The 21,515-nt window shown below is 33.7% G+C and overlaps 3 protein-coding genes, 1 long non-coding RNA gene and 1 pseudogene across 5 annotated transcripts in view; all 5 read right to left on the minus strand.

Moving 5' to 3' along the window:
* The window catches only part of LOC146920920 (uncharacterized), a 65,448-nt gene that overhangs the window by 2,471 nt on the left and 41,462 nt on the right, over positions 1 to 21,515 (minus strand). The window lies entirely within an intron of this gene.
* LOC146920921 (uncharacterized) lies at positions 286 to 1,828 on the minus strand (annotated as a pseudogene).
* LOC146920922 (uncharacterized) lies at positions 5,927 to 6,367 on the minus strand. Its single transcript, XM_085711222.1, has one exon. It carries the CDS (start codon positions 6,365 to 6,367, stop codon positions 5,927 to 5,929), a length of 441 nt encoding a protein of 146 aa, XP_085567348.1.
* Positions 10,499 to 12,227, minus strand: LOC146920923 (uncharacterized). 2 transcript variants are annotated; one of them, XR_015010745.1, is made up of 2 exons: positions 11,389 to 12,227; positions 10,499 to 11,134 (listed from the first exon to the last, which is right to left on the minus strand). It is a non-coding gene; the product is annotated as an uncharacterized LOC146920923 (long non-coding RNA). The 2 variants fall into 2 exon arrangements; XR_015010744.1 differs by having other exon boundaries at positions 11,364 to 12,227.
* LOC146920924 (60S ribosomal export protein NMD3-like) lies at positions 13,260 to 20,080 on the minus strand. The gene has a single exon (XM_085714348.1). The coding sequence runs from the start codon at positions 14,638 to 14,640 to the stop codon at positions 13,633 to 13,635; it is 1,008 nt and encodes a 335-aa protein (XP_085570474.1). The 5' UTR covers positions 14,641 to 20,080; the 3' UTR covers positions 13,260 to 13,632.

Here is a 21,515-nt window from a genome sequence, read left to right on the forward strand (position 1 = left end):
GAACTTAGATTGGATGTGATGTAGTTACTGCAGCTACCAATTTCATAAACATTGAATTGATTTTTCACAAATCCTCCACCATTGATCTACTTTGTCCCAATGTAGATGTGACAAGAATGAGATAGAAATAAATGACTGCACATAATTCAAATCCATAAATAATTTACACCATGATTCATGGTAAAAGAGCTCAAGTCTAATTGCCACTGTTATTTCGATCATTAACATTAACCATGTCTCTCCTTCTGTGCATTCCATTTTGAGGATACGATGAAAATTATAATGTTATATTTCCATCAGATTTGAAGACTGACTGAGAAGCTCAAATGGTGGCCTCTGCATCACCTCCTTCACTGTTAAGGGGCATGAGTCTGTTATCCAGCAGTTTGTGAATGCAGTTTCTGGATTCCCTGTGCATGGAAAGTCAGAAAATATTGAATGTAAGAAGGGAGAGCGTAAAACGTAAGCTATCCGATTAATATTGATTAAAAGCAATGCTATATTTTGCAGGTAAGATTCAGTAACCCGAGCAGGTTTTATCGTAGAATGAGACCATCTGCTTCCAATATCTTAACTTTCTGCAATCCAATGATAGTCAATCTAAATGAATATTCCACTCATAGGTTAACATCAGGACTACTACCCGCACCAACATCACCAACATCAGGACTATTACCCTCACTTTCAGCAAAAATTCTCACAGAATTATTCCAAGCCACAACAACATTTCTCACATAATAGTTTACTACTTTGTACAAATTGTATGTATATTTCTGAAAGCTCGCAAAAATACTGTATCAACTAACTATATAACTAAGTAGGTGTTCTAAAAAAAATTGCCTCAATAGATAACAAAATTATGGATGAATGGAATAAATGTCCTCTAGTTACATACCAAATTAAACCTATTTGCATTCACATTATTGTGTGTTTTCATCAAGGATCTAATTCCAGTATACTATAGTCTCTTTCTACTAGCAGCACCATGCCTCCGCTTCTATGACCTTTATCATTTTACACTGTCGTTTACATCCGGTCCGTCTGCCAATGAAACTTGATAAATACTCCTGAAAGGGACAGCCAAACAATAATCATTGATTAGGCTATTTGTTCATTAAAAAATTCACATTCAATTGAACAAACTAAGGGACATAAACATTTAGTTGCATTTTTATTTAATATAGATATGGTAGCAAGAGATATTCAATTACCATAATTGACCTCTAGTGAAAGTATGTGTCCTGCATCTGTTTGAATGCAAGTTTGGTGTCAAGCACACAGTAAAAACATTTAGCGATATAAACAATCTCGAATACTTACCCAACTTAGAATGTACACTCTATCATGTGAAGGAAAACAATATGAGGAACTGATTTAACGAATGTTTGATGGCGCCATGAACTCTTCAGATGCAAGGCTTTTCTTATGCTTCTTATCTGAAACAAGAAGTCTTCCATACCACCTAACAAGAAGCAACATGTGTCAACAAAAAAATACAAGAATGTAACACAATCCAACAGAATTAGACATCATACTCTAATGCAGTGCAGAACAGGTATCAACAATGTGGAAAATCATAACATTAGGCTTGTTTATGAAAAATGACATATGGAAAATGGCAATCTTTCCATCTCCTTCAACATCATGCGAATCAGCCATCGCTTCAGCTTCACCTCCACTTTCAGCCTTATTATCATGTTCTCCTTCAACATCATGTTCTCCATCAGCCATCAACAGATTCGCTTCCAGAAACATCAACATTTTCAGAAGCATTTTAACTATCCTCCGATGATCTCTGAGGACTCTCTTCCCCTTCATCAGCATCCATATAGGTTTCTCCTCTAATTTCACCACAAGCTTCTTCCCCAGGTTTATTTTGATATTGTCGATTCACACTATCATCCTTTTCTTTAAGCATTGCATCCAAACCAGCATCTCCATAAACTGAAAAATTAACCTTTTCAAAGTTTCCATTTGTAGATGACTCACACTCTTCTCTTTCACTTTTGAGCTGTCAATCGATTCTTCTTGGCATCTGCAAACTTCAGTGCCTTCAGCAATGGCCCCATTTGTGAATGTACCTGATCTTGCAAAATCACCAACCTAAACCATGATAAAGAAAGAAGCATTCAGCAGGACATTACTCGTTGGGATGCCGGAGAACGACAATTAGAAAGAACTTCACAAGTGAGGTGATCACTTGATAGTTCCATAAAACAGTTAAAAAGGAAATTATGCTATCAAAACTATGATTTGACAAGCTAACAACTTACGGCAACAGAATGACAATTACCAAGAACTTCAACAATTGTAGTGATCACTTCCCATAAACACAATTAACAAGGAAATGAGGCCATTAATTACTTGCAGTGATGTCGTATAAACAAAAATCAGTACATCACTTGTTTGAATGGCACAAGCAAGATGAATGCAATAACATCCGGTTTACTGCATTGTGGATTACTGACGAGAGTTTCTGTTTTACACATATTACAGTCTGATTTATAGAAGTATTTATATGGTTTTGGTTTCACCATTGTAGGCACCAACACCAGGACTACCAATTCTCACAGAAATATTCTTAGCCACAACAACATTTCTCTCAGAACTGTTTACTACTTACTGCATTAACTAATCAACTAGGTGTGATACTCATACACATTGTTATCAAAAACGCGACTTAAGTCCCAAAATCCTGGTTTTTGAGACTTTGCGTAGCTTCAACGACTCAAATCCATAGCAAAGTCCCAAAAACAGGGAAAATCCTATCAAAGTCGCACAAAATCGCACAAAATCGTGAAATCCATTCAAAATCGCAGGATTTTGATGGATTTTGAAGGATTTTGTTCATTTTTTTTATAAGGGTCAATTTTTGACCCGGTTCGTAAATTAACACGATTTGAATCCATGACCCGTTCTATAAATACCCAAAAGGCAAACTTTTTTCATTCTTTCACTTCCCCCCACATTTATGTATATGTATTTTGTGGACTTTGAACTTTAGTCATTTATGACTATATGCAATATTTAACATTATTTTTGTTTTGGTAGAATGCTCGATTTTGATTGCGATTTTACGAGTTCCGACTTTGCTATTTTATATCGATTCTACCAAAGTCCTTCAGTAAAATCCTTCGATTTTGATTGCAATTTTACGAGTCCCGATTTTGCTACTCCCTTTCGACTTGAAGTAAAGTCCCGATTTTGATAACCTTGCTCATACATACATTTAGCTAGGTATCATCCAACAAAGCAATTAATTGTGAAGAACAATAAATCATGATAATTAATAATAGTAAATGAAATAATGTGGAAGTTGTTAATCATAATAATCATATATTTATAATATTGATTGATACCAAACGGTATAAACAGGACACTGACACAAGGGATTTGTTTGTACATCTTACTAATTAACCAACTAAATCTCATTTTAGATCTCTAATACATTCATACTAATTAAGCATTTAAAATAGTAACTAAAATACTAATTGTTCCTCCAATAACCCAAACCCTAAAACCTAGAATCCTAGATCAATCATTCATTCACTCAACAATGACATGAAGAACGATGAGATCAACATCAACTTCATCTTCATCCTCTTCCTTGTTCTTCTTCCGCTTCTTAGGAATCACAACTTCAAGAACGTCGTTCTCGAACTTGGCTGTTGTGTGAAGACCGTCACAGTTCTTCTCAACCAAGTCGAGAGTTCCACTAAATCGATTGCGACCCGGAAAAGTATCCTCAATCTTGAGAATGTTGCGATCAACAAACACCTTCACATCTTCCTTCTTGACATCACTGAGGCCACAGTAACGGAGAACAATAGCCTCCTCCGTCTCTCTCACGTTGACATGACGATCGATCATTGAAAACATGACCCGACCCAACATCCTACCCGGATAGAAAACATCCGTCGCACGGAAAGGGCGAAGATGATCATTGGCGTTGGCGTTCTGCTCATCGGTGTTGAAGTGGCGAATCAGAGGACGTGCGGCGTAGGAGATGCCGAGGTAAGAGACGGCGGTAGTGACGATGGGGTGGCGGCGAATGAAGGAAGGCACGGCGGCCTTGAAGGAACGGTAGGAGGAAAAGAGAAAGCGGGAAAATGCCATTGTGTTGAAGAAATTTGACTTGACAAAGACAGATTTTTTAGGGATTTGTTTAATGCTTCGTTTTAGGGTTTTTGTAGTGAGAGTGAGTGAGACTGAGGAAGAAAGGGCTTAAGAAGAAGAATGTTCTAGAAGGATACTAACTTGGTTACCAAGCCACTTTGCTAAGTGACGTGTCCATTGCACATTTAATTCTTTTCATTTTTAGTAGAGTTAATTAATTACTCTATTGGATTAGTAATAAATTTCAGCATGCATGTAAGAATCCTGGGACACCGCATTATTGAATAAAGCTTATTCTTAATTTTACTACCTCCGTTCCTTTTTAATTGTCACATTTTGACATTTTACACAAACCAAGACAATCAATAAATGTTGCTACTTTTGATACAATAATTTCTATATTTACTATAATAATCTTATTTATTTAATATCTCATTACATATATTTCTCTCTCCACAATAATAAATAAGGGTAATATTAGTAAAATAACATTTAATGTTGCATTGAACTATATAAAATGACACTTAAATAGGAACAAAAAAATTCTCCAAAAGTGACACTTAAAAAGGAACGGAGGGAGTAATTTCTTTAATTGGAAGAGTATTAAGTTTCTTTATTCAGTTTAATTAGATTCTTATTTTTAGTTGTTAGTTAAGGAAAGTCTATCATATTTTATCAATTAATGGAAATTCTTTAAAGTATATTCAGCTAAATCTCTCTCCAAATGTTAGAATCCATTAAATAAAAAAATAAATTCACCCAAAATGTGAACATTCTCCTCCACAATTCTCCCTAAATCTCTATGGCACATTATCATCCTTCAACAACCTCGCAATTTGTATATGCTTCAGAACAATCAATTAACATATATGCTTTCTTTGACAACAGTTTGCACTATTGTTCAATACGGGCGAGCATGGTATTTATTGAGAAAACATTTTAACACTAAAAGTAATACTTCAAAAATTACGGATGTTCCAAATTTATTAAGAAACAATAAGTACTTTTATAAGTACTTTTAAAGTGAAACGGGGAAGTAGCCTATTTATAAATGATGTGTGTAGTCATTTCATTTGTTTATGAAAAGAAATGTTGTAAAGGTTGAAAGAAAACCACCAAAACTAAAACAAATCTTCCTTAATGCAGTTTAATTTGGTAGAGAACAAAGTAATTCTTTTACTCAAGAATACAATGGGATAGAATGAAGGGAAATGAAAATACTTATGAGTCGGTGTATGTGTTTCTTCTTTCATTTCATGATGAGTTGGTGTGTTTTCAACAAATGAAATTACAACTCATTACATTTGTGCATAACCGAGGATTTATAATGAATGAATTAATTACTCATAACTGATTGTTGGAATAATTTTATTTGAGAGGAACACTAAATATACGAAATAGAAGGAGAGAAATGGGTGAGTGATCAAAGCATCCACAATGGTAACACTAACAAAGATGAGTCTCAAAACAAGGCTTATGAATTTGGATTTGCAAATACTTCTCCAAACAAAACTAGGCTTATACCCTAAGGTAGCTTCCAAAAAATCACAATGAGGGTAGTATTTAGCTTTGTGGAGTCTTTCTATAAGAGTATTTGGATTCGTCATAATCCTCCATCCATGTTTACCTAACATAACTAGATTAAAAGCAGACAAATTCTTAAAACTCATACCTCCATCCTTTTTGTGCATTGAGAGTTTATCCAATGAGAGCCAACATACACCTTTGTTTTGAGCACCAGAAGGAATTCATCATTTTTTCGATTTCGTCACAAAGTGAAGATGAAAGCGTGAAAAGGCTCATAAAATAGCTAGGTTTGTATGGATTGTAAAACTGATTTAATAAGCACTTCACGCCTTGCTTTGGAAAGACACTTGCTGCCCCAAGAGTTAATTTTCTTCCAAACTCTATCCTTTATGAAGTTAAAGGTTGCTTTCTTACTTCTTCCAATCATAAAAGGTAAACCCAAATACTTCCCAGTACCAAGAACAGACAAAACACCAAGGATATTAGCAATGTTGTTCTGATATGCTTGTGAGATATTTTTACAACAAAAATTTGACTTTTGAAGATTAATGGCTTGACCGGATGTTGCTTCATAAATTGAAAGAATGTTTTTCATTTCCAGAGCCTCAGGTAAATTAGCTCTAAAAAACAAAAAACAATCATCTGCAAATAATAGATGAGAGATTATTGGTACATCGTTGCAAATCTTCACACCATGAATATCACCACTAGCTTCAGCCTTCATGATAAGAGTTGGTAGTCATTCTGCGCAACAAGGAGGGAGAGGGTCTCCTCGTCGCAATCCCCGACCTAAAATGATAGGACCTACTGCATTACCATTGACAAGAGCAGAATAATCAACTTTTTCTACACAAATCATAATCCACTTGATCCATTATTGAGAGAATCCCATCTCACCATAACATTTCTAAGGTAATTTCATTCAATCATATCATACACTTTGCTAATGTCAAGCTTAAGCGCAACATCTCCCACCTTGCCTTTATTTTTAGCTTAAGCTTAAGCGAAATATATAAATTAATTTTTAAAAGGTATTTTATCGAATACTTCACATATCTATAAACCAATAACAGATACAAATACATATAGATATGATTCATGAAAGATGTTGTGAAAATTCAATAAAAAGGTATATGATTCAATTTCTTCTTTCGTTTGGATTTGAAGAGACTTTCATTAACTCAAACCAAACCAAGTTGAGCTACACATCCTCACCTTATAGCCCTACAAAATAATGTGTATACATAAATTAAATTCATTATAAAATATTTAATATTGTTTGAGGAGAAAAGTATTATTTCCACCATTTTGCAAATACACAAATTGACGAAGGGAACAGAGGGACTTCAGCCTCTGTTGCTTCTGGTTTCAAGTCCAAATTCTCTTTCTAAAAGCAATAGTAGTAATTAGTCAAAGCTATTCTCTATTTGGTTTTGTTGAATAAAATCAATGATAAAAGGATAAAAAAAATTACACTAAATTCTAAATTAATTTTTCCGTTTTAAATTTTCACATCCTATAAGTGCACAATAATAATTTAAAATATAGTGCTAGATACTATAAGAAAAGGAAAAAAAAAATTCTTTAGAATTTATAAGTTTACATTAGAATTAAATCAAATAATCCATCATAATATTGAGTCTCACTTATAAAATGAGACTTATAATATCAAGCTAGATGATTAAAAGATACAAGTAAAAACCATAAAATAAATTATAAATCTAAATAAAAATGAAATTTTAATTCAATTATTTAAATCATAAAAAATTATTTTTAGAGCAAGAGCATCTTTGCATATATCTCATTTTCATTTCTATTTCATTAATAGCTATACAAAAATTATCCAAATTTTAGACTTTAAAAATATGTTCGTTAGTGAAAATAAAATAAATACCTCTTTATATGAATCCCATAAAATGAATAGGGATGTAGTATTTTAACAAATTAAATTGAAAAACAACAATCCTCTCTCTAAGATTTGAAAAACAAAGAGAGACTATACAAATTTGAAGTTTTATATAAAAAAATGCTAGTCTCATCTAAACATGTGTAAGCCCATATATAAGAACATAATACTATAATAATTCAAAGTTTATTTTTTTAGGAATAATAATTCAAAGTCAGAGCTAGGAAATATAAGGAAAATTGAAGATTTGATAATTGAGATTGATCCAACTTGTAAGGAGATGACTCTTATGTTGAGATATTTCAAATCTAAAGACGTATCTGGTCCATGAGTTGAGATATTTCAAACCTAAAGATGTATTCGGTCCACAAATACCCGCGGATACGTATCCACAAAATATTGATTTTCTTTTTTTAGTTTTTAAAAAATATTTTATACTGAGATACATACACATATGAAAGATGTTGTAAAAATTTAATAAAAAGATATAGTACAATTCAATTTCTTATTTCATATACTCTTTTATCTCTTTAACTCAAACAAATTGAGCTACACAACCTCCCTTCCCTTATATCCTTACCAAAAAAATTAGAAATAATAAGTTAAATTCATTATAAAATCTTTAATATTATTTGATGAGAGGGGCATGAGATTTTCTCTTTTTATGAAGAAATGTATTTTTTTTTCATCCATTTCGCAATTAACACAAAACTGACGAAGGGCTTACCAGTCTTCACAAAAAATAAATAAATGCCTGCATGCGACCAAAGTAGAGGGAAGCAGATTAATGAAAATTGACTGAACTCTTTACGAATTTATTATATTAGATGTTTCTGTTGCTTGATATGAATTTAAACGGTATGGGACTTCAGCTTCTGCTACTGCTGGTTTCAAGTCCAAATTCCCTTTCCAAAAGCAATAGTAGTTATTAGTCAAAGCTATCCCATTAGCGAAAATTAATCTAAGGCTCTTAAACTTGTGCAGTTATGAATAGAAATGGACTTGGATTGGATTGGATGTGGTCAGTAAGAAGTTGAAGGGAAAACATAAACCGTAAGCCCTAAGCTATCCGATTAATATTGATTAAAAGCAATTCTATATTTGTAGGTAAGATTCAGTAACACAAGCCAGTTTTATAATAGAACGAGACCATCTGCTCCAAATATCTTAATTTGCAAGCAGTACCGCTGCCAAATTTCTTCTGATCAACATCGCCGCTAAGAAACATCATGTAACCAGAACCACAGCCAAGCTTCTGATAATGCTTGACAGAAAATTGGAAGACTAGTGTGTTATCCTTGTTGCTGAATTCAGGGAACTCAGAAGAGATAGCATAAAATATGTAATCTTCACTTGTTTGAATACTTTCGGAGAAATCAAACATTAATATCATTTTGCAATTAAAAGTAAACACCAGCCACAATAAAAAAAGGTTGTTCAACATAACAATTTAGTTTACCTTTGTCGTTGGCGTTTCTATTCCATTGACCAAAGGTGTAGTTCCACTTCCCAGCCAAGTTCTCATCTTTCTTCTATTCGGATTTTAGCCACCGACTTTCCCATCCATCTTTAGCATTCACCATACTAATTAACCGTGAATATGGTTTACCCTTAATAAAAAAGAACAGTTCTTGCAGTAATTGTATTATGGCCCTGTTTGGATAAAACAACTTAATTTTCTAGCTTATAGAATAAGCACTTATAAATAAGTTATTTTATTACACATAAATTCAAATTGTTTTCGGAAATGCTATAAGTTGTGACTTATGAAAATAAACGAGAACAGCTTATGAACAAGAAATAAGTTGTTTTCATAAGTTCTTCCAAGTGTTTATGCCAAAACAAAAGCTGAGAGGCCTAAACAAAATATTGTTTTTTTCATTTCATTTTCAATTTATTTTCAGCATTTTCGGTACACACGTTCACAGATCTACTCAAGACAATGACAATTCATTGCCAAACCTTTGATCAACTTCTAGGATACAATGTTGTCAAGAAAAATTTATAAGAATAGAAACACAATCCAACATAATAAGACATCATGCTCATATCCAGTGCAGGACAGGTATCCACAATATGTGCAAAACCACAACATTAGGCTTGTTTATGAAGAATGACATACAAGGAAAATAGCAATGACGTTCCATCTCCTTCAAAATCACGCGCATCAGCCCTTCCTTCAGCTTCACCTACATACTTTTCTCTTCATCATAACCTTCCGTATGGTTTTCTCCTCTGGCTTCACCACAAACTTCTTCCCCTGGTCTATTTTGATATAGCCGATTCAAACTTCTTCCCCTGGATCCAAATCAGCATGTCCATAAACTGAAAAATTGTCCTCTTCAAAGTTTCCATTTGGAGATAACTCACTCTTCTCTTTCACTTTTGAACTGTCGATTTGATAATTCTTGGTATATGCAAATTGCAGTGCCTCTAGTGATGGTCCTATCTGTGAATGTACCTGGTCAAGTGGCCTTGCAGAATCACCACTCTAAAACATGATACAGAAACAAACATTCAGCAGTACATTGCTTGTAGGGATGCCGGAGAAAGACATTACAGAGAACTTCACACTTGATAGTTCCATAAAACAGTTAAAAATGATTTGATAAGCCGACAACTTACGGCAACAGAATGACAATTACCAAGAACTTCAAAAAGTTTAGTGATCACTTCCCATAAACACAATTAAGAAGGAAATGAGGCCATTAATTACTTGTAGCGATGCCTGGTCTAAACAAAAATCAGTACATCACTTGTTAGGATGCCACAAGCAAGATGAATGCAATAACATCCGGTTTAATTACTGACAAGAGTTTCAGTAATTCTCACAGAATTCTTGGTATGTTTAAAATTTGAAAGCTCACAAATTACTGCATCAACTAATTAACTAGGTGTGATACTCATACATACATACATTTAGCTAGCTATCATCCAACAAAGCATATATTGAGAAGAAAAATAAATCATCATAACTAATATAATAGCAAATGAAATTGTTAATCATATATTTATAATATTGATTGATAGCAATTCCATAAAGAATGCTTCAGAGCTTCCATAAACAAGTTACTTAACAAACTAAACCTATGATACATCCATTGATCAACTTCTAGGATACAATGTCCTTTACATCCGTCTCCTTTGCCAAGGAAACTTGAAAAACACTCCAGAAAGGGACATAGTAAAAACATTTAGCAATATAAACAATCTCGAATATTATCCAATCAGAATGTACATTGTCATATGAAGGAAAACAATTTGTGGAACCTAGCTACTCTGATTGAACGGATGTTTTAAGAATTTGCTTGTTAATGGCATGAACACTTCAGATGCAAATATTTTCTTCTGCTTTTCATCCGAAACAATAATTTTTCATGGCATGAACTATTCAGATTAAAAGAAGTGTCTTTGATTTTGGTGACTGCAATAAAATAAACCATGTTAGAGAACATATAACACTCCTTAAAACTCCATTCATTCCTGATAAACTATATTGACAAACTTTCCAAGTTTTCTTGATTTCTTGTATGCATATAGTTGAAGAAGCTTATTATCCATCTCATCCCTCGCTACAGATTGAAGCTGAAAAAGAAGTACATAACTTAAGTGTAAGAAAAAATGTATGGTACCAAAGTTATATAAACAGGAATTTATGGTTTTATGCATTTAAACCTGTTTAACAAGTTTAGAAATCAGTTTGATTAACTGGAATAAGAGATATGATTGAGTTCAAAAAATAGCTCGACAATCACCCTCAAATTTTGCATTATCAGAAGAAACAACTAACAAACTGTTAAAGGAATTCATGAACCTGTAGCATAAAGGAGCCACCTTACTCTTGAATAGATATTAACGCATATCTTCAAACTTTCCATAGAATGCAACATTTCCAAGGCATACTTGTCATACCGATCAGTAGAGATTTTATCAGTTGAAGCCTTCCATTTCCTTTCTGCTGATGATGAGTTAACCTTTGCTGAATGTATCCGCTCAATGCATTGTCGGTCAGATTAGCAAGGGAAATTTTATATGGTGAATATATATTGTTAACTTGCAATGCATTGTATTGTCACTGCTGTTAACTCATCACTAACCCATGATCAAAGGCAAATTTAACCAAAAAAAATGCGCCAAAACAAAAACCGAGAGGCTTAAGCACAATACTCATTTTTTTCTAATTCATTTTTAATTCAACATCAGCACCGCAGTTATTGAATAAAGTCTATCTTTAGTTTTAATTTATATGAAAATAATGGACTTGGATTGGATGTGGTCAGCAACTTCACGTAGTCACTGCAGCCACCAATTTCATCACCATTGAATTGATTTCCCACATATCCTAAACCATTGATTGCATCCCACAAGTACTTGCACATATAGTTTAAGAAATTGTATAACAATATAAGCATTGCATATTAGAAGATATTGACTTATTTAATAAAAGAGCAAACCACCATTTTAGTCATTTTAAAAGTGTAAGATGTTGCCACACTAGTCCCCAACTCAAACGAAAACAATGTTTAATCCTCCTCTCTACACTCTATTAGTCATTTTAGTCACTATCGTTAAACATCTATTGTGAAACAGGGACGTCAGCTCGTTTAAAAAAGCTAACATAGCTAGTTTAAAACATAAAATTGTTCTTTAAAATGCCCAATAAGAAAAAGATATATATATATATATATATATATATATATATATATATATATATATATATATATATATATATATATATATATATAACACTAACTTCCTGTTTCTTGGTAGTGATAAATCTGTTTATGTTAATTTGGGTTTGTGTAACACACTTAGATGTTGATTTTATGTGTATAAGCTACAACCGATGTTTATAAAACCAATGCACATAATTAAGGTCAAAAACAAGTATTGGATATTTCACAAGCAAGAGCTTTGCAGATTCAATGATAAAAATCATCACTTAATGCAGTCTTTGCAAGTTGTGAAATATCACACATTAATGCAGTTTTCTGCATAACAGACTTTTAGAGCAGTATGGTGAAGCTGTAAATATCACACATTAATACACAGTTTGGTGCCATTTTAGTCTACTAATTCCAAGTGAAAAGAAGTAAAACCAGCCAGTTTTGCTGCAAAATCTGCATCCTTAAGGCTTTGAGACAGGATTGTATACTTAAAAAAAAGAGAGATTGCGAAGGGGTTTGAGACAAAATGATTTTCAAGCTCGTGTTGTAACAACTTGAGTAGCCTATAATGATAGAACTGAACATCTCAAAATGTCGTATAAATGCAATCAGCAAATTCAGCAATCTCATAATTGACGGACAAATGTATCATGAGAAAAACAAGTTGCTTATCTTAAAGAGATTCTTCGCAGCCAGGAACTAGTTCCTAACTACTTTCGAGCATGACATTGACTACGGAAAAAGTAGACAATACCTTGATCCATGAGTTTGATTCAAAAAACAGTAGCAGTTGGCACCATGCTTCAGCAAATGAAAGAAAGGACACATGAAAAGCAGCCACACTATACTTTAATCTATTTATGTAGAGTTGAAAATCTCCTAATAAAGACGGTTTGCCAGTTTTGCTTCGTACGATAGGTATTAGATTAATCAAAACTCAATGGAGTGAACTATTTGTTTATAACAAACAATATAATAAAAACAGATCCACAAAATATTTACATCCATCCAGCACAGGAATGAATCCATATAAAAGATAGTACTATACCACAAACAAACAACTGTTTAAGATTTACGAAACAGATATTTTACATAGCAGAGAAGATCAACCCAATGCATATTAGCTGCTTACACATGGAAGACAAGAAAGTAAATGGTGAAAGGAACTTTATGTGCCGAATATAATGACAGGCATGGTTTGGGAAGCACGATAAACACACATAACTTGTTCTAATAAACATAAATAATATCAAACAGAAATTGCAAATTGCAACAAAGTAAGTTGTTCTTGTTATCGGAATAAACAGAAACAGCTAATAGAAAAAACCTAATAAACGAAAAGCATCTTCCTTGTTTTAGTTATTGGAACTAACAAAACATCAATAGAAGTGATGTTTGTTTGAGCTTGTAAGTAGATCATCCATCAAGCAAATCCTCCAATGGATAAAAAGGTCTTCTAAAAGGGGATCTGATGGGTGGGCCAGATGGATGGCAGTTGGTTGGATTTCGGTAGATTGCTCTTCGGTCGAAGAGGAGTTGAGGGTCTTGTTGTAAATCTTTTAAGAAGAGTTGATAATCAGATTCCCACTTATCCAGAACAGGAACAACTCTACCATTCTCCTCTTTATCAAAACTAATCTTGGTAATCAAAATGGGACCTCCTCCAGCAGACATGTCGTCATAACCAAGAGCATGGTCACCGGGTTTTAAAATACGACCAAGATGAGTCCTGATTTGAAAAGTTGTGTGATTATTTAAAATATCTTTGACACGAGCAACTATGGCATTAGCTAAACGATATTTTTTGGCAGCAGCAGCATAAGTAGCATAGGAATCACCATCATCATCATCATCATCACCATAAAAAATCAGCTTCTTCTTCTGTTTATTCTCCTCCACCTCCACCTCCTCCTTTTCTAATTCCTCAATACCGAGAACAACATATTCCACTAACTGATGCCTAGAGAATGAAGGCCTGAAGGGTGCATCCCAGTATTTATCAGCCTTTAAGAAACAGTGGGTCAAGGTAAATGGATCAAGCAAAGTAAATGTTTTGGCAACCCTAGTACAAATAACAATAGGACCAATATTTGGACCGAAAGAAGCAGCAATATTACTAGGCAAAATAATCAAATCCCCGCAGCAAATTGGGACGATTTCAACAGAAAAAAGGTATGGATCAATCGTGTTCCACTGAACCAGGGCAGGAAGTATGCCCGCTATAACATTGACAACTTCCGCAGCATCAGATATGCTTTTGAAACAGAAAGACAAACCTTCATCGATGTTGTATTTGATTTTCCGAATATTTTCAAGGATACCAAGACGGTTCGAAACGCTGACCTGCTCCAAATGAAAGAAAGTACGCAGTTCAGAAACATGGTGTTGACGAACATTCGCAACGGCACGCCACCCTCCCTCCATCTTCTCCACTTTCTGACCTAATTTTTTTTTTTTTTCCAATTGCAATTGCAATACGTTGCAGAACCTATCTATTTATTTATGAGTATTACTTTCCCATCGTATGGTCTTTCTCCCACGCCCTGTAAATTTTCCAAAAATGCCCTTGTGCATTCCGGATTATAGAATCCGGATTGCATTAGCACCATGAAAAAAAGTATAAATGATGGAATTTTGAATTTTGGGTGTAAAAATCATGGAGCAAATGATAAGAGGAGATAGTGCACTCCAATGTGCTCCTGGCTTGGTTGAACTTATTATACATGTAAACATGATTACCTAAGCTTCTTAGCTTATTTCTTATTGTTGTATTTTGACACTTTAATTTTTACACTTTAGAGTTACATCGATGTTGCTACCGTACAAGTGTCGGATCATTCAGAAGAGTTAGAATGCAGTAGTGATTGCCTTAATAATCTGCAGATGGTGAATATCCATGTTAGAGCATGTAGAATTTCTCAGCATGCAATGAGTTTGATACGTTTCATACTTGCAAATTCAACATCGTTAAGGACTCTTACTTTTAAAGTTTGTCCTGGTTCTAAGAGTTTAGATGCACATAGAATTTTAGAAGATTTGTTACATATGAAAAATTTGGTGCTGGTGCATTCCGGAATATAGAATCCAGATTGCATCAGCACCATGAAAAAAGGGTGTTTAGGGGGTTTTCGGATTATGTAATCCGAAAAAATCATGTAACGCGCCCTATTTTTTGAGCTTTCTGGATTACAAAATCCGGAAAAATCCGTAACTCACGTTGAAAGTCAACAAATAGGGTGAAAAATGATATTTCCGGATTACATAATCCGGAATACGTTAAACAATTCGGATTTTGTAATCCGGAATGTGATTATATGGAGGATTTCTCTAGTATGACCAATACTTTTTTTCAGAAACAAGCTTTGAATTGCATAAAAAATGGTTGGGATATTTTGTTGGGAAGAATAAATCCTTGGAACCCGGTGTTGGAGTACTTATTTCTCTACATAACAATGCTCAAAGCATGAAGCTGACATATCCATAATTCTTGTGATGAATGAGACAAGTAAAGTTTCAATACTCACTTCAAAGCATTAGAATCATGACCTAACAAGTATTTGAAAACTTCATTCAGTGCTGATGCCTTTGGAAGAAAGAAATTAAGAAAGACAACTCAGTAATATCATTCATATTATATTTAAAATCTGCAGCACATTGCAGAATATACCTCTCTCCATAAATGTTAAGTGCACCGTTATTTTTAAAATTTGTAGCTTGTACATAACCAATTCCACAGCAATAGAAAGCTTAAAATCAAAAAAATTCTGGAAAAACATCATTCCGGATTATAAAATCCGGAAAATTCCGAGGGTAATTTTGGAAAAAAATAGGGCGCGCGAGGAAAGACATAGGGTGGGAAAAGTAATACTCTTTATTTATTTGATTCCTATTTGTTTGTTTATGTTGGGCAAACCCACCTTACTTTACTTTTTTTTCTTGGGCCACTCATAATCCTATAATGTTGAGAATTTTTTTATTAGACCCTCCAACCTTCTTTTGCATCCTATTTTTAAATTCTAAAATCCTAAGAAACAAAACATAATTCAACAGCGTAAAACACGTAATAAAACAAAACATAACAGATTATGGATCAACTAAATTTACTCTCTTCATAGTTCCTGAGCCGAATCAAACTTTTCTGATTTTTTTCCAACACATCTAACCAAAGAAGCGTTCAACTCGATCGGTCCTCTATGATATTAGTTTCTGATTTTTCCAACACATATTATATTGCTTTCATGATACGATAATATATGTTTGAAATTTGTATTGTATGATTTTCATTTTTCAGATATTTGGATTTGAGGAAGTAGAATGTCCCAAGTTTGGAGAGTTTAATGCCGTATGGTTACATCTTCCATCCTCTTCCTTATATTTTCACCTCATTGAGCATAACCTATGAAGTCCGGATACTCTAAAATGGACACATACGATACTCCACGGATACTTGCGGATACGCACCCACAAAGTATCAGAATTAATTATTTTATTTTAAAAAAAAATCTTATCGGATACTTATTGGATACTCCATAGATACACAAGGATACTTATAAGATATTTCACATATACGTATCCTAGAAAAGATGAAAGGTAAAAAAGTAAGACAATGTTGTAAAAATTCAATAGAAATGTATATGGTCCAATTTAAGACATGCATAAGTAAAAAAATATCTTATTGGATACTCCACAGATTCAAAAATAGAAACTATTGATAACTTTCATGTAGAAAATGTTGTTTTTCTATGTTTCAATATGTTGAATACATAAATTTTGAGATAAAATTTCTACCTTAAACTTCTGATCAAGTGCCCTTAGCATTTCTCTATAATAATTTACGAGGATTCCACCAATTTACATGTAGTCAATTTCTATATAAATGTGACCCCAAGTTACGATTCATACTTTACACACTTTTCAACCTCATTCGTAATATGAATGTTGGAGTGTTAATATTTAATTTGCAGGTAAATTTTCTAGCATTTGAGAACCTCTTGCGTTGCGACGGAATCCTTACATCACGATTGTTACCACAAGTTCATCTTGATTCTCCTCCGCATGAAATTATTATATTAATTAGTTGTTAAATAGTTAATAAACTTCTAATTACAACCCCTCAAATAAAAAGCTTCTAATTAAAAATTACGACATACTTGTAGCAAAAAATAAACACTGAAAGCTGGTCTTAATTTAATCTCGTTTGAATCTAATAACTCTTTCATCTTCAACAAGTCGACCCATTTTTCTCTTTCAAGGTTCTCTCTTCTATTTTCTTTATTGAGAGAGTGGTTTTGAGCGAATTTGTTTACCTGAAATCACTCATCTTCATTCTTTTCTCGCTCTTTCAATCTAAATAAGTGATTTTCATATAAATCTAGGTTTTGTTCTTTGTGATCTCATCGTCTAAGTGTGGTGTAATGTTGTTCGTCGTCTAAATAATGTCACATAGAAGCTGTTGGCAAATACAATCCATACACTCGACAAAATGTTTGAGTATAATAATGTTTGAGTATACATATACAAATATTTATCTGTTGTAGTAATTGTTATAAAGTCACCCAACTAGTTGAGCTACTCATTAATCTTACATAATCCAATAAATTGCAAAGACAAATTGATAGAATATCACACGAATGCCTCAAAAAAAAAAGAATATAACACGAATTTCTATCATATCAATATAACAATGAGTGACATGTTGTTCGCATTACTTATTAGCTTACAGAAAATAGGCTTTCTCATTCAATCATATAACAAACTGTTGAAATGTCTTCATTGCCCCATGATAATAATGGAGTGATAACTTGCATACCAGACTGCTTAGGATCTGAAAGTATGCACCTTCTTATCTCAAGGACACATCCTACTAAGCAAATGTTCAACTAACACATTGATGACTGATAAATGTTGCCAAAATGTGAGAGAATCTCATCTTCACCATAACATTTCTAAGGTAATTCCATTCAATCATATCATACGCTTCGCTAATGTCAAGCTTAAGCGCAACATCTCCCACCTTGCCTTTATTTTTAGCTTAAGCTTAAGCGAAATATATAAATTAATTTTTAAAAGGTATTTTATCGAATACTTCACATATCTATAAACCAATAACAGATACAAATACATATAGATATGAAAGATGTTGTGAAAATTCAATAAAAAGGTATATGATTCAATTTCTTCTTTCGTCTAGATTTGAACAGAATTTCATTAACTCAAACCAATCCAAGTTGAGCTACACATCCTCACCTTATAGCCCTACAAAATAATGTATATACTAATAAATTAAATTCAATATAAAATATTTAATATTGTTTGAGGAGAAAAGTATTCTTTCCACCATTTTGCAAATAACCCAAAATTGACGAAGGGAACACTGTATTTAAAAAAAGTGAACAAGTGCTTACAACCAAGGAGAGGGTTGCTGCTGGTTTGAAGTCCAAATTCTCTTTCCAAAAGCAATAGTAGGAATTAGCCAAAGGCCAAAGCTATTCTCTATTTGGTTTTGTTGAATAAAATAAGTGATAAAGGATAAAAAAAAATTACACTAAATTCTAAATTAATTTTTCCGTTTTAAATTTTCACATCCTATAAGTGCACAATAATAATTTAAAGGGTGATGCTAACCGGTGCCCCGGGGCACTGGTTAAGAATACTAAAAAAGGGTTATGTTAACCGGTGCCCTCGGGGCACTCGTTAAGGAAACTAAAAAAAGAAAGTTTTTAATTAAAAGAAATACTTTTTAGACTTTTAATTAGTTGACTGCACAAGTTCCAATGTAATGTTACTCCCTCCGTTTCAAAATATAAGCAAAATTCACTTTTTAGGTTCATTCATTTAATGATGTATATGGTCCATATTATGAACCACATACATCATTAAATGAGTGAACTTAAAAGAGAATTTTGCTTATATTTTGAAACGGAGAGAATATTATATTTGCTTCCTTAACCGGTGTTCCGAAGGCACCGGTTAACACTACCCTTTAAAATATAGTGCTAGATACCATAAGAAAAGGAAAAAAAAAAAAAAACTTATCTTTATAATTGGTATAAGTTTACATTAGAATTAAATCAAAAAATCCATCATAATATTGAGTCTCACTTATAAAATGAGACTATTTTATAAGACTTATAATTTCTTGTTTGACCTCACCAGCAATCTACTAATTTTCACAGTAAAAAACAATGAAACTTGAGGCTTGATGCCTTGCTTAGCAAAGAAATTCCAATTTTATATTGAACTTTCTGGCCGTGTGTATTGACTTTAAACGATGTGGGACTTCTTCTGTCTCTATCTCTGCTCATAACTTTTATTCTTCACGTAAACCATTACCAGAGATCGTTAAATGGTCATAACCTTCAACCTCTACCACTTTTTACACAACTCCGACCTCTTTGTCTTTCTCTTTAAGAACGGATCACATTATTATTGCCTCTCAATCTTTCATTGTAAAGGAAAGATCCTTATCATTCTCAATGTTGCCTCACAATGGTATACTTATCTTATATTTATTTCATTTCACTCAAAGGTTTGCTTTGTGTTCATGAAAGTTTAATATGGACTTGGACTTGATAGGATGTGGTCAGTAACTTCATGTAATCACTGTAGCCACCAATTTCATCACCATTGAATTGATTTCCCACATATCCTCTATCGTTGATCTACTTTGTCCAAATGTTCTTTATATAATACATATAAATAAAACCAAAAAGAGATAAAATAGAAAATAAATGACTGCAAATAACTCAAATCCCTCAAGTTGCTCAAGTTGGTTTTATAATAGATTGACCCATCTGCTCCCAATATCTTAACTTGCTGCAAACCAATGATAATCAATCTATATACCTGTGTCACTCACAGGTTAACTCCTCCTGTCACTTACCATGAAATGTGTTGTTTGTACAAATTGAAAGTACATATACAGAGAAAATCGCTTTAGGGGATTTCACAAGACAAAAAAAGTTATAAATATCAGCATTGATGTGGGAAAAAAAAAATACAAATGTTTGCTTTTGTTGAATAAAATCAGTGATAAAACATAGTTTCTGAATTAATTCTTCCGTTTTAAATTTTGGCAACCTAGATGTTGTTTTGCCCACATATAAGTGCACAATAATAATCCGCCGTGCTCTAGGCCTAAGTTGGATGGGGTTCCTTTTCCTTCCCTAACCGAGGATGAAAATGGAGGTCTAGTAGCTCCGTTTTCTCATTTGGAGATTGAGGCGGTGGTTAAGGAGAGTGATGGGGACAAAAGCCCGGGTCCGGATGGTTTTAATTTCGCGTTTATCAAGGAATTTTGGTATTTGATTAAGAATGAAGTGAGAATTATGTTTGACCAATTCCATGCCAATGGTGTGTTGCCTAGAGGTATGTTGGCGTTTTTTGTGGCTTTGATTCCCAAGGTTTCTTCTCCGATGGGATTGAAAGACTTTAGGCCGATATCTTTGTTAGGTTGCCTCTATAAGTTGCTTGCAAAGGTATTGGCTAGAAGAATGGTTGGGGTTACGAATTCTATTATCTCTACCAATCAATCGGCGTTCCTCAAAGGGAGAAATTTGGTGGATGGAGTTATGGTAATCAATGAGTTGGTGGATTATGCCAAGAAAATGAAGCGTAAGTGTTTGATTTTTAAGGTTGATTTTGAAAAGGCTTATGACTCGGTGGATTGGAGTTTTTTGGAATACATGTTGGTTAGATTGGGTTTTTGTCACAAGTGGGTGGATTGGATGAAGGCTTGTGTGTGTGGAGGAAGTATGTCAATTCTTGTTAATGGGAGCCCTACGGAGGAGATTAATATTCAACGGGGTCTTAAACAAGGAGACCCTTTGGCTCCTTTTTTGTTTTTGGTGGTTGCGGAGGGGTTTAGTGGTTTGATGCGGAATGCAGTTTCTCTTGATTTGTTTGAGGGTTTTCGTTTTGCCGGAAGTGAAGTGGAGGTTTCCCACCTCCAATATGCGGACGATACGCTTTGTGTGGGTACTCCGTCGGTTGAAAACTTGTGGACATTAAAGGCTTTGCTCCAAGGCTTTGAGAGGGCATCGGGCTTGAAGGTTAATTTTGCAAAAAGTTGTTTGATTGGGGTGAATGTCCAAACCGAGTTTATGGAGATGGCTTGTAATTTCTTGAATTGCTCTCAAGGGGTTTTTCCTTTTAAATATTTAGGGCTTCCGGTGGGGGCAAATCATAGGAGATGCTCCACTTGGCAACCTTTGATTGATCTCCTTGATAGGAAATTGAACTCATGGGGTAATAAGTATATAAGCTTTGGGGGAAGAATAGTGCTTATTAACTCGGTACTT

The sequence above is a fragment of the Medicago sativa genome, chromosome 5, assembly GCF_051527215.1.
Source record: "Medicago sativa cultivar Bolivia chromosome 5, Bolivia_mono, whole genome shotgun sequence".
NCBI lineage: Eukaryota > Viridiplantae > Streptophyta > Magnoliopsida > Fabales > Fabaceae > Medicago > Medicago sativa.

Excerpts from the sequence above, each read along its gene's own strand:
- LOC146920922 (XM_085711222.1), bottom strand. The coding sequence starts at position 6,367 with ATGAAGGCTGAAGCTAGTGGTGATATTCATGGTGTGAAGATTTGCAAC.
- LOC146920924 (XM_085714348.1), bottom strand. The coding sequence starts at position 14,640 with ATGGAGGGAGGGTGGCGTGCCGTTGCGAATGTTCGTCAACACCATGTT.